The sequence below is a fragment of the Lissotriton helveticus genome, chromosome 9, assembly GCF_964261635.1.
Source record: "Lissotriton helveticus chromosome 9, aLisHel1.1, whole genome shotgun sequence".
NCBI lineage: Eukaryota > Metazoa > Chordata > Amphibia > Caudata > Salamandridae > Lissotriton > Lissotriton helveticus.
In genome coordinates this window covers 842,711,466-842,729,411 of record NC_136070.1, presented here as the reverse complement: position 1 = coordinate 842,729,411, position 17,946 = coordinate 842,711,466, and the positions used below count along the sequence as shown (strand labels likewise).

At 42.8% G+C, this 17,946-nt stretch overlaps 1 protein-coding gene across 1 annotated transcript in view; it reads right to left on the bottom strand.

Annotated features, from left to right (window-relative positions):
* Nucleotides 1-17,946, bottom strand: part of DHX34 (DExH-box helicase 34) — a 443,187-nt gene that overhangs the window by 413,362 nt on the left and 11,879 nt on the right. The window contains exon 2 of the mRNA XM_078661017.1: nt 11,021-12,193. Coding sequence (XP_078517143.1) covers nt 11,021-11,728 — 708 coding nt within the window. The 5' untranslated portion in view covers nt 11,729-12,193. The remainder of the gene's footprint in view (nt 1-11,020; nt 12,194-17,946) is intronic.

Sequence of the window (17,946 nt, the reverse complement as noted above, 5' to 3'; positions counted from 1 at the left end):
ATGCCATTATGGACTACAAGTCACGTGCTGCTAGAGCTTTAAATATGAGCAATTAACATCACTTTGAATCTACTCACCTGTGATCAAGGTAGTATACCGAAACGCATAAGGAAGCAGTCATGCTGTGTTTTCTTCTTCAAAATAAAACGTAGTTTGGAGATATGTATATATATCCCAATTTATTTATGGGTTGCATTATGGATCGATTTGTTTTCAGTCTATTCTCTACAAACTGCAATAAGTATGCTTTCTATGTCTATGCTTTTTATGTTTTTAAGGGTGATTGAGCACTTGTTACATAGGCTGTAATTAAGGTTGCCAGGTCGAAATATGTTCCCTTTTGAAATAAAACCCAGAAACAGATCCTGTAGTGTGTTTAAGTGGTTGCTGACATTTGGAGATGCATACACATTTCCCAGAGAGAACGAAGGTGCAAGCAGATAAAAAGGTCACACAATGTGGAAAAGTGAATTTTGCCTTGTTATATGTGCCTACGTGTTCCCCATCCTATGTTATATGTGCATGATCGATATGCATATATCCCCCTATGATCGATTAAAGACGCAATTATAGTTGTGTCCAACTCTAGTATGCCAGTTTCCAGTTCTCGTGAAAGCAACGAGTATTAGGCCTATGTTGCCACGTTTTACAGTGTGCACGTTATTTCATCGCATTGTCCCCGTTTCTAGGCCTCAAAGGGCCCGGACACCAGATTCAAGCTCCAGTCTCCTGAACCCACTCCGAGGAGCGATGCAGCCCCCACCTGCATCCCTGACCCTTCACTTACTTCCTGCCAAGCAGCGCGGTGCCCGGCCTGGCTCTGCCTGCCTGTCTGCCAAGAGTATGTTATGCTTCTAGTTATCAGTCCAGCTTTCCTTCTTTGCATTCCTAAGCTACTGAACCGCATAAACAGTTTCAGCCATAGTCTAGTCTTTCTGTCTCCATGCAAGAGAGTTACTGTATTAATATTCATAGAAGATTCATAGCACACGCAATACATGTAGAATATATGCATGCACCAGCCTTAGTGTCAAGTAGCCTTTGCCCTGATAACTTTTAGATTCTATCAACATGTTCTCCAAACACCAGATACCAGATATGCTATAGGTACATGTCGTCCTGACACCGCAGACTTTAGTCTCCTCTTCTAGTGTAGAAGTCATAGCCCCAGTTCTCCCCGGTAAACACGTCATTGCCCGTTTGCGCGTACCACTAGGTTAAAGATCCCAGCTGCTCAGGTAGCCCCCTCCATGTTTCCGCCCATTCATGACACTTCTGTGACGTTTCTCATCACATGTCCACGTGCACGCCCTGTGCACGCCTTCTTTTCACGCCCATGTCTCCTTATCTTACGCTTGTCACTAGTTACGCCTACTGTATGTAATGTAATTGAAATGTCTTACTATATATATGTGGAACTGTGATGAAAACGGGCGCAGCTGCCTCTCTATTTTATTTCAGGCTGTCCCGATCCAGTCCCTTCCCTTTTGCCTGAATAAAGCCTGTTCAACTCGGATACATCGGATCCTGCCTCTTATTTATTGAGCTATCTGTTATTGTTAATATATTCAAAAATAGTACCGGTATTTAATTATTTATTTACCACATAATGGCGCCCGAACAGGGACGTACCCCTTCCTCACGCGCTGGCGATGTTACGCAGGTCCCCTGACCCTCTGCAGCCGTGACGGAACTCTACTGCGCACCGGCAGATATTTCTGCTTCATGTCTCCCTCAGGCCCACGGAGGAGACGGAGACTGCGGTCCGGCATCCAGACGAAGCGGTGTGGAATGCGGTTCGTCCCGACCAGAGCCCAAGCCGAGAGAGCAAGGTCCGAGGTATCCAGAGGCCCACCTGTTTCTGAAGTCTGAAGTTCGTAGTCCGACGTCGTAGCAGTCCAGTCCAGTCCGAGGCCTTCCAGTTTCTGCTTCCCGGTGAGTACCGTCGCGGGGGAAGTATCTAGACAGGATCATTAGTTTGTTCCTGGTCCGTTGGGTTTGGGTACACAGATCCAGTCCGAAGTATTCACCTAGGTGGGTACGGTATGACGTGTCTCTTTATGGGACCGGTATGTTCTGTACTGTTTTAGCAGTGCATCCAGTAATTCTAGTAAGTTTCGTTCTCGAGAAATTCATGTGTTCTGTTTTCAGTGTATCAGGTAGTATTCTGTTCGAACTGTTATCAATGTATTTTTATTTCGTGGTATGAGTGTTTTGTTTGACATTTAATTACTGTGATTATTGTGTATTGTGTTCCAAGTGTATTACCGAAATGCCTCTGTTCTCGAAATTACGTCAGTTAAAGACCAGAAAAGGGTTACTCGAAGAAGCAGTTCCTGTCCCTCCTAGGGACAGTCCAGGACATTTTATGTATCACAAGCATGGCTTAGATGCCATAATATATCTAGACTTATGGGCGGACTATACCAAAGATCTTGAAGAGAAATATAGATGGCCCGTATCAGGTACATGGGATGCCGAGTGCATCATGCGAGTAGAAGAAGCATTATGGAAAAAGAAAGCCAGACAGTCCCAGAAAGATGCCATCGAGTTATGGCGCAAAGAATCTCATAAAAGAACCGAAAAAGAATACAGAAAAACAGAATTAAGTAGGGAATCATCAGAGAAAGCCCAAGAAAGGGAATTAATCGAAGAAGGTGAACGAGTTAGAGCAGAACAGTCAGACAGACAGAGAAATGCCCTTATTAAAGGTATGTATCCTCTTCTTGCCGAGGGCTTGCCAAAAGCAACCCCGGAAGCACCCTGTCATTTACCGCCACCATTGGTCCCGATTAAGCTACGTCACAAACCGACCGCAGCTGAAATTTTTCTTTCGTCCTACTTGGACGACACAGTTCCAGAATATGCAAATCCTATTCCGCCTGCTCACCCACAGCTTCCTGTTAATAATGTGATTCCTGTTCCTCCAGCCACTGGTCCCGTGGGTCCAGTTAATGTTACAGCACCCCCGGACCAGCCCACGGTAAATGTACCCGCTTTGCCAGCTACTTTACCAGCACGTACAGTATTCACCGACGATTCTAGTTTAGGAGCCGCGGGGGGAGGTTCTCCTCGCACCCCGCCTCAACCAAGACGTCTGACGCTACATGACCTAGCGTTACAGCGTACGCCAAAAGTGTCTACATACGTAGATATCACGCGAGGTCTTACTGACTGTCGTTATGATCCAGTTCCAGGCGAGGATCACATGGTCATATATTCATTACGTTTAAGACGGGTTGCCAGCTATCTGGTCACCCTGCCCGATATGGGAGAACATCTAGACAGAATATATCGTTTCATCCGTACAGGAGAGAATCCAGGAAGTATTCACGAAGCCATGGTTCAAAGAAAAGTCGAGACTCAGCTCATGATTTTAAAGTTCCTGATTAATAGTTTAATAAGAGAGCAAGATTATCCAGAAAAAGATCAAGAAGAACTGAAAGTCCTGACTAGGTGGAGTGACAATATAGCCGATGGAAAACACAAGACACAAGGTTGTATAGAGAGTATGTACAAGAAAATTCGTAAGGAAATAATACGTATACACGAGAAACGAGAAGCAAAAAGAGCAACCGAGAAAGAATGACTCTTCTACTGAAGAGGCAGACAACGAGAATCCCTCCAGAATAGCGTATGTAGGTAGAACTAGACTTTCCGACCGACATTCACGCCTAGATTACAAGAAAACTTTTCCTCCTCCAGTACCAGAACAGTGTTCTCTTGAGCAAGTATTCCAAGCTACCGATCACATTCTGAAATCACGAATAGGGTATAGTGAGCTTAGTACAATGCATGAACAAGAACTAGCCCGATCAGCAGTCCGATGGACTAGTGATTCTACCACGTTTCCAGATGAAATAGTGGCTCAAACGTTTGTGAAACTGCCCCCAGCCGAGCAACGTCTGGTGGGTATGTATATGATCCAGCACCTCATTACACTGTATGAGGAACAACATTCTGATCCAGGTCCTCTACATGATGTATTAAACGAGTTACTACAATACAGATGGAAAGGTCTAGGTACCGATTTAATTAGTGTCATTCTAGAACAGCGCCACAAATACCGAACGTTTCTGAATCCACATTTTGTTCCCGTCTCACCCCCAGAAAGAAAATCATTCTACATAGACAGACAGAATCCGTTACGAGAAGTACATCCAGTTAAAGGGGAAGACGGTGGTCTAGAACGAGTATTTGTTTACACCCCTATCACGAAAATAGAACTCTTGGAAATGAAAAAGTTAATTCCCTGTCACGATAAAGATCCAGCAGGGTTTCACCGTGAATTAAAGGATATGCTCCGTATGGGAGAATACACGTATCCTGATATCATTAAAATGTTAAAGGTCCTGTTGCCTGCGGGCATATATGAAAAACTCAAAGAAAAAGAATGGGAGGTGGGAGAGAAAAAGATAGATTGGACAGCATTAGAAACTGAAGATAATACACGAGTACCAGGTACCGGTCTTGGGGATAAAGCTAAAGCTTTGCCCGAATTGTTAATACAAGTTTTGCCAAGATTACTAGCCACGAAAAAGGAAGATTGGGATGCCATCTCAGCCTGTAAACAGAAACAAGACGAAGACACTAGTGATTTTTATTCTAGATTTGAGAAATGTTTCATTATTAATAGTGGTCTGAAAACAAGTAGTGAGTCGTATCCCCATCTTTTTGTTACCAAACTAGTTGAGAATTCAAGTCCACAAGTTAAAAATCGAGTACTGAAAGTCGAAAGTACCTGGCAAGCTAATACTCCGTCACAGATGCTCCAGATGCTCCAGTATCACTAGAACAGAATCAGGGAAGAGCAGGAACACGAAAGGAGACGTATGAAAGACACGAAAATGAAAGTACTAGTTGCACAGTCTGTTCCACAAGACAGTCAGAAGAGGGGTCCGAATCAAGCCAGTCATCCTGCAGTTCCTGTTAGAGGGACCTGCAATTACTGTAAACAGCCAGGTCATTATATAAACGAATGTGCAGTTCTGAAACACAACATAGCTACAGGTAAGACGAAAGAGAGACCACGTCCGCCTAGACAAGAGCAAGTTTCACAGAATTCCCAGCCACCGCAGAATGCACAACAGACAGTTACAGTACCGCAGCCTATAGCTGCAACACAACACGTTACACAGCAGATGTACCAGTATGCACAGTCAGAGTATCCAGATTATCAGCCGTATTCATGAAACAGCCTAGAGAGGGAGGTAGGCTTGCCTCTCATCGAGATTCCTGTAGATCAAGAGGGTCCCTATGTACACAGTCAAGTATTAGGGAAAGACAGAAAGTTTCTGATTGATACAGGGGCAAGTAGGACTACCATCAGTCATGACGAGGTTCCAGGGGCTCCACTCTCAGGCTCTAGAAATGTTTCCCTTGGATTTTCAGGAAAGCCTATTGTTAATGAAATATCGAAACCTGTTACTCTAGAAGTTGGTCCATTGTCCCGAACTACAGACTTGTTACTCACGAAATCTTGTCCAGAAAATTTATTAGGCATTAAAACTCTGAAAGAATTAGGAGCCGTCATATGTTGCTCCCCAGAAGGGGTACGACTGTTTCTGAGAGACTTTAAAGGTCATTATGTGTTACGTGATTTTGATCCAAGATTATTGAATGTACCACAGCATTTATGGGCGCAAGGTCCAACTGATGTAGGTTGTATGCACATCACACCCCATCGTGTCACTCTGAAGAAAGGTGTTGTTTTACCACGAATCCGACAGTACAAATTGCCACCTGAGGCTGTAGCAGCCTTATCCAAAATTATTGACGAGCTGATTGTTCAAGGAGTGGTTGTAGAAACTGACTCCAATGTATGTAATTCTCCTATCATTCCGATTCTGAAACGTACTGATCCAAATGCACCTCCAGTTTATCGATTAGTGATTGACCTTCGAGAACTTAATAAATGTATCATACCCCAGTACCCAGTGGTTCCAGATATTTCTTCCCTATTGACAGCAATTGATTCTGAAGCTACGTTCTTTACAGTTATCGATCTCAAGAACGCATTCTTTAGTGTCCCATTCATCCAGACAGCCAGTTCCTTTTCGGATTCTGTTTAAATGGAAGAAGCTATAAATTTACACGAGCTCCTCAAGGTTTCACAGAAAGTCCTAGCATTTACAGTCAAGCACTTAAAAGACAACTAGACAATATTCACATGCCAACTGACACTGCCCTGCTCCAGTATGTCGATGATCTATTGATCACAGCCCGTTCTGAACGTGACTGCGAACGTGCGTCACTTACAGTCTTGTATTTCCTGGCCGAGATGGGGCACAAAGTGTCCCCTTCCAAATTGCAATTCTGTGTCCAGCAAGTGGTCTACTTAGGACACTTACTCTCCAAGAGGGGTAGGCAGTTGACACCAGACCGTATCCAGTTAATAGCACATCTTCCACAGCCCAAGACACAGAAGGAGGTACGAGCTTTTATAGGCCTCACTTCTTACTGCAGACAATGGATTCCCCAGTACGCATTTCTAGCCAAGCCACTGATACAGTTAACGACACAGGAGGCGGCCGTATCGACTGTCCTCCCTTGGACCCAGGAACATACACTTGTTTTCAATAAGTTAAAGAAAGCTTTATGCCAAGCACCTGTTCTAGCAACACCGAACTACAGTAAGCCTTTCACACTTTTTGTTACTGAACGTGATGGTACTGCATTATCTGTTCTCACACAAGATCAAGCAGGACAATACAAGCCCTGTGCTTATTTTTCTAGCACATTAGATCCGGTGGCCCAGGCTCTGCCTGCGTGCCTCAAGTCAGTTGCAGCCACAGCTCTAGCTATCAGACAAAGTGATTCCATAGTGTTAGGACACTCCCTGACAGTACAAGTTCCACACTCTGGTTCAACAAGCATTTACGAGCAGCAGCCAAACAGAAAGTGCGTACCTGCATGATCTGTTGTCAGTTCAATCCAGGTAAAGGTGTCCCGGTGGAACAAGGTGGATTCCATCCTCCTGACCACCCTTTTGAAGTCCTCCAGATGGATTATATTCAGATGGAGCGATGTCGAGGTTTCAAGTATGTCCTCGTAGTTGTATGCGCTTTGTCCAGGTGGACAGAAGCATATCCAGTTCCAGATTACACAGCTGCGACCACTGCCAGACAGTTGGTTCGTGAGTATTTTCCCCGCTATGGATTACCTAGGGTCGTGTATTCAGATAACGGCCAGCCATTCTCATCCGAGCTCATGAAACAAGTTTCCCTTCTGTTAGGGTACCAGTGGAAGTTCCATTGTGTACGCCATCCTGAAGCAGCCGGTCTCGTAGAGAGACATAACCAGACCCTGAAAATCCGAATTGCCAAAGTATGTGCAGAGAAAGGTGTAGATTGGATGGTAGCACTGCCAGTCGCCCTTTTTTATATGAGAATGGTTGCTCATTCCCGTTCAGGTCTATCTCCATATGAGATAGTGTTTGGTCGTCCCCCAAATATGTGGGGTACACCTAGACCCCGTACAATTACCGATGTTGACAGTAATATGCTGACAGATTACCTTGCCTCCTTGATGTCTGCACTACAATCTTGTCGTTCACAGGTTGCCGCTGCATTTCCAGACAACACCGACGTGAAACCGCACGAAGTCGTTCCAGGTGACTTTGTACTTATAAGGAACTTTGATCGTTCAAGTCCGCTGGAGCCCCGCTGGAAGGAGCCCCGCCTTGTTCTTCTCACCACCCGGACAGCAGTGAAAGTGGAAAACCGAAAAGGCTGGCTGCACTCCAGCCATGTCAAGAAGTTTCATGGACTTAAATCAAAGACTTTTCTCAAGGACTGCCCCGTTCTCAAGGACTGTCCAGACACTGAATCTAAACTTCCCCTGTTAGAAAAAACTCCACAGCAGGAGTATAAATCCAAGTTGAGGTCTAGTAAGTCAGCCAGTTTAATTGTCTAAGTCCCTCTCGGGTGAAACGGTTAGACAGGTTCCTGACATGTATGAGATAGAGTTTTGACTAACTCTCTCACTGTGTGGGTCTAAGAGATGTATCATTACTCTGTTCTTTCTATTATTCCTGAGTCTTATAGTTACTTGCATAAGTTATGCTTTACATTTATGTTTTCCTATTTCACATGTACATATGTTTTCTAATGTTACAGTAGAGCACACTTTTAGTGACCTGCCTCCTCACGAGTTATCCTATCGTCTTGCTATGCGTAATAATACTTTTATCCGAATGCTGAACTATTCACACCAGACCAGCAATGCCACTAATTGTTGGGTGTGTGGTCGACTCCCCCCTTTCCAGACACCGAAGGGAGTTCTGCCACTCTTTCCCTATCCATTTTCGCACAATGGTTCATGTGGAGCATGGTCCACGTTAACGTCATCCTCAACTGATATGTCCCTTCTGAATCGAACATGTTTCCCAGACAAGGAAGGTCTTTCCCATAGAACAGGATTAGATCTAGAAAATGAAGTATATGATCTAGGTAATTATTCATCGAATTTCATGGTTCTGAATGTTCAGTCCGAAACTACTCCAGATTTGCCTGCTATTTCAGTTCTACCAGTCAAAGGCGAATTATGTGTCAGAAAGAATGGTTCCATACATGTAGGACATAGTGATTGCACTACTATGGTCGAGTATAGTGACAGTGGGAAAACTATTTTTAAAGCCTCACGTCATTCTTATTTTGTTTGTGGTCAGACCGCATATGTTCGTCTGCCCCTCGATTGGGATGGAACATGTTATATTGCCTTCCTACTGCCACCAGTTTTTCTAGCCCCATCCGATTATCACAGAAACACACATCTAGTACACGTTAGACATAGAAGGGAGACCGAGTCCCCAATTGTCGATCAAACTGAAACTGCCTTAGAACAGTATCAAGACTTCAATAAAGGTTTCTTTTTCTTTATAGGTCCTGTCCAGAATAGTAAGTTAATACGTAGGCTAACCAGAACTCTTGAAGCAGTAGTGAATGAGACTACTTCCGCTCTAGGTAACTTAACTGAGGAGCAATCTGCTATGAGATTTGTTGTGCTCCAAAATCGTCTCGTTCTTGACGTCATACTGGCCGATAGAGGAGGAGCTTGTAGAGTCATCGGATCTAGTTGCTGCATTTTCATTCCTAATAACGCGCCGTCTGTTTATTCAGCTATAACCAGACTTCATAAAATTGCCCATCAGTTACACCAGAATCCAGGCACCTGGACATGGTCCGGTTGGCTCTGGAGTATTATATCTGCTTGGGGATGGAAAGTATTGTCATTCCTAGGTATAGCAGTAATGATCATATTCAGTTGCTGCCTCTGTTTACAATGTGGCCCTGCGATTTGCGGCTTGTGTGCTACCTCTTGTATTTCTAGTCCTAAGTCCCGTTCCAAGACAATTCGAGACGAGCAAATGATGCTCTATGAACAGATAGATGGTATCATGAATATTGATGTTTCCTGATGGAAACGTAGGGCACAAGGAGGGAAAGTGGAAAAGTGAATTTTGCCTTGTTATATGTGCCTACGTGTTCCCCATCCTATGTTATATGTGCATGATCGATATGCATATATCCCCCTATGATCGATTAAAGACGCAATTATAGTTGTGTCCAACTCTAGTATGCCAGTTTCCAGTTCTCGTGAAAGCAACGAGTATTAGGTCTATGTTGCCACGTTTTACAGTGTGCACGTTATTTCATCGCATTGTCCCCGTTTCTAGGCCTCAAAGGGCCCGGACACCAGATTCAAGCTCCAGTCTCCTGAACCCACTCCGAGGAGCGATGCAGCCCCCACCTGCATCCCTGACCCTTCACTTACTTCCTGCCAAGCAGCGCGGTGCCCGGCCTGGCTCTGCCTGCCTGTCTGCCAAGAGTATGTTATGCTTCTAGTTATCAGTCCAGCTTTCCTTCTTTGCATTCCTAAGCTACTGAACCGCATAAACAGTTTCAGCCATAGTCTAGTCTTTCTGTCTCCATGCAAGAGAGTTACTGTATTAATATTCATAGAAGATTCATAGCACACGCAATACATGTAGAATATATGCATGCACCAGCCTTAGTGTCAAGTAGCCTTTGCCCTGATAACTTTTAGATTCTATCAACATGTACTCCAAACACCAGATACCAGATATGCTATAGGTACATGTCGTCCTGACACCGCAGACTTTAGTCTCCTCTTCTAGTGTAGAAGTCATAGCCCCAGTTCTCCCCGGTAAACACGTCATTGCCCGTTTGCGCGTACCACTAGGTTAAAGGTCCCAGCTGCTCAGGTAGCCCCCTCCATGTTTCCGCCCATTCATGACACTTCTGTGACGTTTCTCATCACATGTCCACGTGCACGCCCTGTGCACGCCTTCTTTTCACGCCCATGTCTCCTTATCTTACGCTTGTCACTAGTTACGCCTACTGTATGTAATGTAATTGAAATGTCTTACTATATATATGTGGAACTGTGATGAAAACGGGCGCAGCTGCCTCTCTATTTTATTTCAGGCTGTCCCGATCCAGTCCCTTCCCTTTTGCCTGAATAAAGCCTGTTCAACTCGGATACATCGGATCCTGCCTCTTATTTATTGAGCTATCTGTTATTGTTAATATATTCAAAAATAGTACCGGTATTTAATTATTTATTTACCACAACATGACGGTGCATTATTTCTGATGTCACCACTGTATGTACCCACACACAACAACAATACATATCTTTAATGCTTCATCTCATTTGTAGGAGTAATTACAAAATGAAATTATTTGTCTACCTTAGATTTGTTCTGGAAAGTTTCCTATAAATTGACCAAGAGGGGACGATCGTCAAGCATAATTGCACTTAATATTGTTTTTTTTTTACAGAGTACACATAAGCAAAGCAAGCGAAGGGAATCTATACCAAGATCTAGAGTAGGATTTTTATCATATTTTGTGTTTTTGGTCTACTTGTACAGCTATACTACACTTGTACACTATGTTCCTACAGTCTGATTGCACTGACTTAAGAAATCATTTTGTTGCACACAATACATTACAAATTGTACAGCACATTCAAATTCTAAATTGTTGTCACTTACCCGAGATCCATACTGGTTGAGGCTCTCAACACCAACACGTTTCGCCAAAGAGATACAGGCAATTCTGCGTGGTTGGGTGCAAGCAATGTGGCTGACCCCTGCTGCAAGTAAATACTGGGGGACCTGGGTTGATTTTCCACACCCTGTGTCTCCAGCTACGACCACTACTTGGTGCTTTCTTACCATCTTCACAATCTTGTCTTGGTATTGGAAGATTGGCAAGTTTGAACGCTCTTTCTGCATTTTTGCCAGTTTCAAAAAGCTCTGCCTCTGTGTGAAGTCTAGGAAGTGCAGCACTGCCATACGGAATTCAATGAGTCTTTTTTTAGGGATTGTCTCACAATCCCTAGATCTGTGTCCATACTTTTTGTGGTCTCTACTGTCCCTATTATGTCTAGAGACCAGATGTTCCATGTCCTTACTGAGAATAGAAATGTTAATTCTGTATCGTGGGTCATATTCTTTTGGAAGATCGGAAAGCTTGTGTCCTTTGAGTGCCTCTTGATCAAGTTCACCACAACATTTCTCAGCCTTCTGGGTGCCCTGAAATCTTTGATATCGTTCAAAAAACGTCCAGAAGTCCTTGCATTCCTCTGTGCCTTTCCGGATATAATCATGATCCCTAAAGAAGACATCCTCAAGTTGGGCTCGTGTTGATGGACAGCTCCAGTCCCACTTATTGCTTTCTTGTTCTTTGAGAGAAGACATTTTTCAAAATATTAGGTGTTTCACATGGGTGGCATTATTAGCTTCATGGGCTGAATTTCTTTAGCGGGTTATTGATGAGCTACTGAGGAATCATGTGTCATTTTTGAAAGATGCATTCCATCATGTAGAAGATTGTCCATTTCCTTCTTGTAACTCATAAGAGTAGGTAATGGTACCCAATTTACTAGTCATGTATATCCGTTTTGTACATGAAGATAAACTTATCACTGTTGTTCTGCTAGGCATGAATGAGCAAATGGCTGCCAATTATCGTTGTTTCGACGTACCTATTCATAACTCTTTACTTCCTTTCAATACAAGCCAAACAAATAGGAGTACTTATTTTATTAATTTTTTCCAAATCTTTGCTTTGAGAGTTCTCCTTTAACGAATATGGGTTAATTTAATAACAACAGCGCTGATTTTTCATAGAGCACTCCTTGTCGTGTAGCATAACAATATTATCTAAAAAAAAGAAAGAGACATGTCATGTTATATATGCCAAGTTCTTAGCTTAAGTCAACAGCACTTGGTGATATTCCAAAATACCTCTGAGGGGGCATGCATTTAAGCTATAACTTTTTTTGCGATAGTGCCTTTTAGGTATTGTACACTTGTGGTGGACAGTCAAAAGGTATTTATGTTATATGAATTAACTGTTTTTTTCCTTTATAAACTTTTTCCAAGTATATAGGATGTATATGGAAATGAGATAGAATGTAAGTGGTTACTAGGAACACAGATAAATTTAGAGGCTTAAGAGAGTAGTCGGAAAGTAGTCGGAAATCTCGAGTGGTTCTGCTGGTTAATGCTGTTTTTTGTTAATAAGTTGGAAAATGGTGAGATCAAATAGAGTATGCTAAAAACATGCCTTGGCAACTAACGCTCATTTCATGTAACATGCTAAGTGTTTCTTTGGTGGTTGGGGTGTGCCTGATGTACACTACTATGCATCAACCTGCGGGTGTTGGCCTACCCTTCAGATTAATAGCATCTGTACTAAGAAAACAATTTTGCAAGTATGTTGGATTTAATATGTTTTTCCTATTTATTCTATATTTTAGTTTCTCCATTGCATATGTGAGATAACAAGGACCCCCTGATTCCTGGGTCAGGGAAAACAATATATGTAAACAAACAAACCCAGGCAAAACTCAATTTTTAACTAGCACATAAACAATGGCAAATAAGCCACAAAATAAATAATACACAACTGTTTAGCAGCAAAAGTACATTTTAATTACATACGTAGGATAGTATTTGATAAAAACAAAGAATCATTCATGACAATTGATAAAACATTGTGGCATTGTAGCATATGCATTAGGTAATATAAAAATGAATGCTAATAAAAATATCATATGTGGGTGATTTCCTGTCCATTGCAGACAGTACAGCAATTGTGAGTGACTTATCGTGTACATGTGTAAACATCTCTGCCTATCGTAGCACAAATATATTAGTACCACCATTATGCACCTTCAAAGATATTCAGCTTAGAGTATGGCTCTTAAATATGCAGTCCCTTTAGCTTGAAAATTATACAAGCAGAAGAATAGTTCTCAGGGGTACATCCAACACAGCACAGCATGGAAACTGCCCTTATCATCGTCACAGGTGACATCTGCATGACTCTGGACAGAGGAGGCACGGTAGCCCTCATCCTTCTGGAGCTCTCTGCAGCATTTGACACGGTTTCCCACCCTATCCTCATGAAATGTGTTCATGACATTGGAATCCAAGTACATGCACTCTGATGCATTTCCTCTTTCCTGACTAGAAAGACCCAGGTAGACAACCTGTCACTGTACACCTCAGACGCCTATGACCTCTTCTGCGGAGTTCAGCAAGGATTCTCCCTGAGCCCAATCCTCTTCAACACATACATGATCCCTCTAGCTAGCATCATCTGCTCTCACAACATCAACGTCCTCTACTACACCGATGACACTCAACCCATTCTCTCCCTCATGGACTAGACGTCCAGTACCTCGAATAAATTAAATGGCTACATGACTGACATTGCTCTCTGGGTGAAGAGCAATTGTCTGAAGTTGAACAAAGACATGACTGAAATCATGATGCTCAGGAAGAGTATTTCACCATGGGACTACACTTGGTGGTCAACAGAGCTGGGATCAACACCCACGTCAAGAAGATCACGATCGTCATCGACAGCAAACTCGATATGACCGCCCAAGTCAATGCCGTCATCACCCCATGCTTCCATACCCTGAAGACGTGGAGAAGGTTTACAAATGGCTTCCAATCAGCACCCAGAAAGCTGTCACACGCACGCTTGTCACAAGCAAGCTTGGCTACAGGAACACCTTCTATGCCGGGGTTAACTCACCAGAAGGCTGAAGACAATCAAGAACTCGGCGGCCAGAATCACTCTCAACCTCCTAAGCTGGACTCACATCACACCACATCTAAAGGAACACCAATGGCTCCCCATACACAAACTAGCACAATACAAACTCATCATCCAAACTTTTACAGCCTTACATAACACTGGTCCAGCATACCTCAACAATCGCACCTGCTTTCCTAAACCTTCCTGGCCCTTCCACTCATTGAGACTCCTACTTGCTCACATCCCACACATATGGAAAACCTGATCCATTGGTCGAACCTTCTTCTACATCACTCCTAAAGTGTGGAATGACCTGCCACTACACATACGAGCCTCCGCCTCCTCACTTCTTGAATTCCACAAGAAGCCGACGACTTGGCTTTTCGAGTAATGCCACTAGATCCAGGCACCAGTGTATAGTCCTGTGGTGATAGTGCACTCTACAAATCTGCATAACATTACATGAGCCTCTCTTATCGTGGGTTATTAGATAAGAGCTAGCTAAGGGTACAGGTTAATGTATAATGTGCATCACATGATTATGATTCATAGTGTAGATTTTTGCACAGAGATTGGCTTGCACTGACGTCAAGTATCAATTCTGTTTTCAAAGTCACAAACAGTATGTAAGATACTGTGTGCAAAATTATTAAAGACTTTTCATTAACCTTGATGTTATTGGGATGTTCACTGCCTGGAGTATAGGAAAATTGATTTGAAAAGTATATCTGTAAGTCAAGACAAAAGGGTTTCAGGTTTCTAAAATACAGGATGGGATGAAGATGAAAATCAACCGAGATGACACCTTAAGGTCAATGGATATAATGTGACAATTCTTGTGGACATGGGTTCCCAAAATCACCATAATTTCTAAGGAAACTTATGAGAATCTTGAGAAGAAGGAATGATTGAACTTGAGTCACAGAGCTTGAAACGAAAGTGTTTGTAGTAAACTATTGTGAAAACATTTTGGGATAGATAGAGCAATAAATGTTGAAAATCTGATTATTCCTTTTAAACTACCATCAATATTTAGCATTTATAACACAAACATAACAACAATATTGAAAGAGTATAGGGTGGTTTTTAATCCAACCTTGAGTTGCCTGAAGGACTTCAAACAACAGATCCTCCTCAAATACAATCACCAATTGGCAAAGATGAAAAAAAAGGGGCACATCTTTTTTTGCGTACACAGGGTTAAGAACATACTGGATGAATGGTAAAGTACAGGAGTCACTGAACCGATCAATATGTCTCAATGGTTATCGCCAGTGAGGACAGCCGAGAAAAGGAATGGCAAAATCAAACTCTGCCTCAACTTACTCAGAAATGTCATAGCGGACTGTCCGCAACTGCCATTGATAAATGTAAAAGTGATGCCTTTACGCCAAGCAAAACGTTTCACGACACAATTTCAGTTCAGCTGTCCACCAGATTCCTTAAACAAAGACCCTAAAAATGATACTGCCTTCATCACGCCAGAGGGAGCACATCAATTCAGTAGATTGAGCTCTGTATTAGAGAGTGATGAAAATATTTTCGATGCAATGGAATGTGTTACAACCTTCCAGGACGCTGCATTGATTTATAGTGAAATTAGCACTTGATAGGCACATCAGAATTTGTCAAAAGATGATATGAAGAATCCAAGAGAGTGAATTGACCTTACAAATCAAAAAGACACGTTTCGTTTTTGAGACCGTAGGTATAGTATTTGGGTCAAGACTTAGGAGAGAAAGGTGTTTCATCCTAAACCATCCTTAATAACAGCTATAAAAATACTTCGAAGCAAAAATGAATTACATCCTTTCCATGAATATGCAAGTATCATTCAAAATGAATACTAAAACCATGCTAAGAAAGTACAGCTGAATAGAAGAATGCTAAAAAAAATTGTTTTTTTTTCTAGTATGCTGAATGTGTGAAACATATGACAGAATTGAAAAGGAATTATAAACGGCTTAATTTTTCAAGTTGTACACCGAGGACTTGCAGTGTGTTCTAACTGCTAATGTGAGCGAGATCGGTCTGGGTGCTGTGCTTACCCAAGACTCAGCCGAAGAAAATTGCGCCATTGCTTTTGCATCTAGTAAACTAAAGATGGCCTGAAAAGGTGCTCTGTCATTGAATGTGTTATTAGCTTGTGTGTGGTCAGCGCATAAATTCAAATGTTTCCTATAGGGATTTATAATAAGACCAGACCATAAGCCCTTAGTAAGCATACTGGAGGGTCGAAGATCTGGTAAAAAGCTGAATTACATTGCAAACTGTAAAAATACCAATACAAAAATCTTTTTTTTTTTGTTATTAAATTTGGAACACCAATACAAAAATCGAGCTTCTCTCTGGTTGGCTGAACGTACCGACAGATTGTCTATCTCATGCATGTGAGAAAGAAATGGATAAGAATGGGTGAAGCGTTGAGGATGATTTAACATCACTAGTTTCTTTAGAGGGCGGCTGATCACTCTGGCTCATGAAGGTATGACAGGAAATAAAAAAAAAGGAGAATGGGCTTTTGGTGGCGATCCATGGACCGAGATGTCAAAATGTTGTGTTAGTACATATATAGTTTGTAAAAATACTGATAAAACCTTGAAGGTGCGTACATGAAATCCTTTTTAGTTACCGGAAGTGCTACGGAAGAAGGTGAGAACAGAATGTATTAGACCCACGAATTACCTACCTTTGAACATTCGCTATACTATTGAGTTGATGGACTATTTAAGAAAATGGCTAGAGATCAAGCTTGTTTCCCAAACGAATACCAGAAGTGTACCTGAATTTCATAAGAAAGTTTTTTCTGGGGAAGGATTTTCCAGTCTGTAAGTCAGTGATAATGGGGTTCAATTCAAGTCCCAGGAATTAATACTATTTCTTGAAATTAGCTAATGCTAACACCTCAGATAATGACTCAGTGACAGAATCTAATAAAGTAGCCGAATATTTTGCGGGAAAGGTCAGAGACATCTATGCTACCTTTTCCAAAAAACCAGAAGATGGAATACATTTTGAAGTAGTCAGGGGGACAGATAACATCAAAGGGGGCCTGAAGCTCTTCCTTGTTCCACCCCCAGAGATGCTCCGCAGAATCTGTCAGGGGATTAAATCGGGTTCCCCTCGGGACCCGGCTCCCCCTAGGGTGATGGGAGAAAGCCTCTTGGTTCTGGAGCCTTATGTCAGGCATATACTCCAGATTTCTTTCCTCTCGGAAACTCTCCCTGAGGACTGGAAGGAAGCGATTGTGCTTCCCATAAAGAAAAAACCCAATGTGAGCCATGATATACTTGAGAATCTGAGACCTATTTCTCTGCTCCCGTATTTAGCAAAAGTGGCGGAGAAAGTGGCTAATTGTCAACTGATGGCACATTTAGAGAAAGCCAACATCCTGCATTCCTTTCAATCGGGCTTCCGGGCGAGTTTCTCGTCGGAGACGGCCCTTTTGAGAGCGACTGAGATCCTGAGACGTGGGGTAGATGCCGGTCATACCATGGCCTTGGTGATGCTAGACCTCAGTGCGGCGTTCGACACTGTAGCTCACTCCATCCTACTACAGTGTCTAGTCAAAGCAGGGTCACGGACTCCGCACTGGGGTGGCTGAAGTCCTTCCTCACAGGTAGAAGCTTTCAGGTGCAACGAGGCTCCTGTAGGTCAGCAGAGATGGCCTTAGAACAGGGGGTGCCTCAGGGCTATGCCCTGAGCCCAACTCTTTTTGATTTATACATGACCCCCCTGGCCGATGTGGTGCAAGCGTATGGGGTAGAGTTGGTCTCCTACGCAGATGACACCCAACTGCTGATCTCTTTGTCTCAAGCACCTTCAATGGCGGCCTCCAACTTCAAGGCTTGTATGCAAGCTT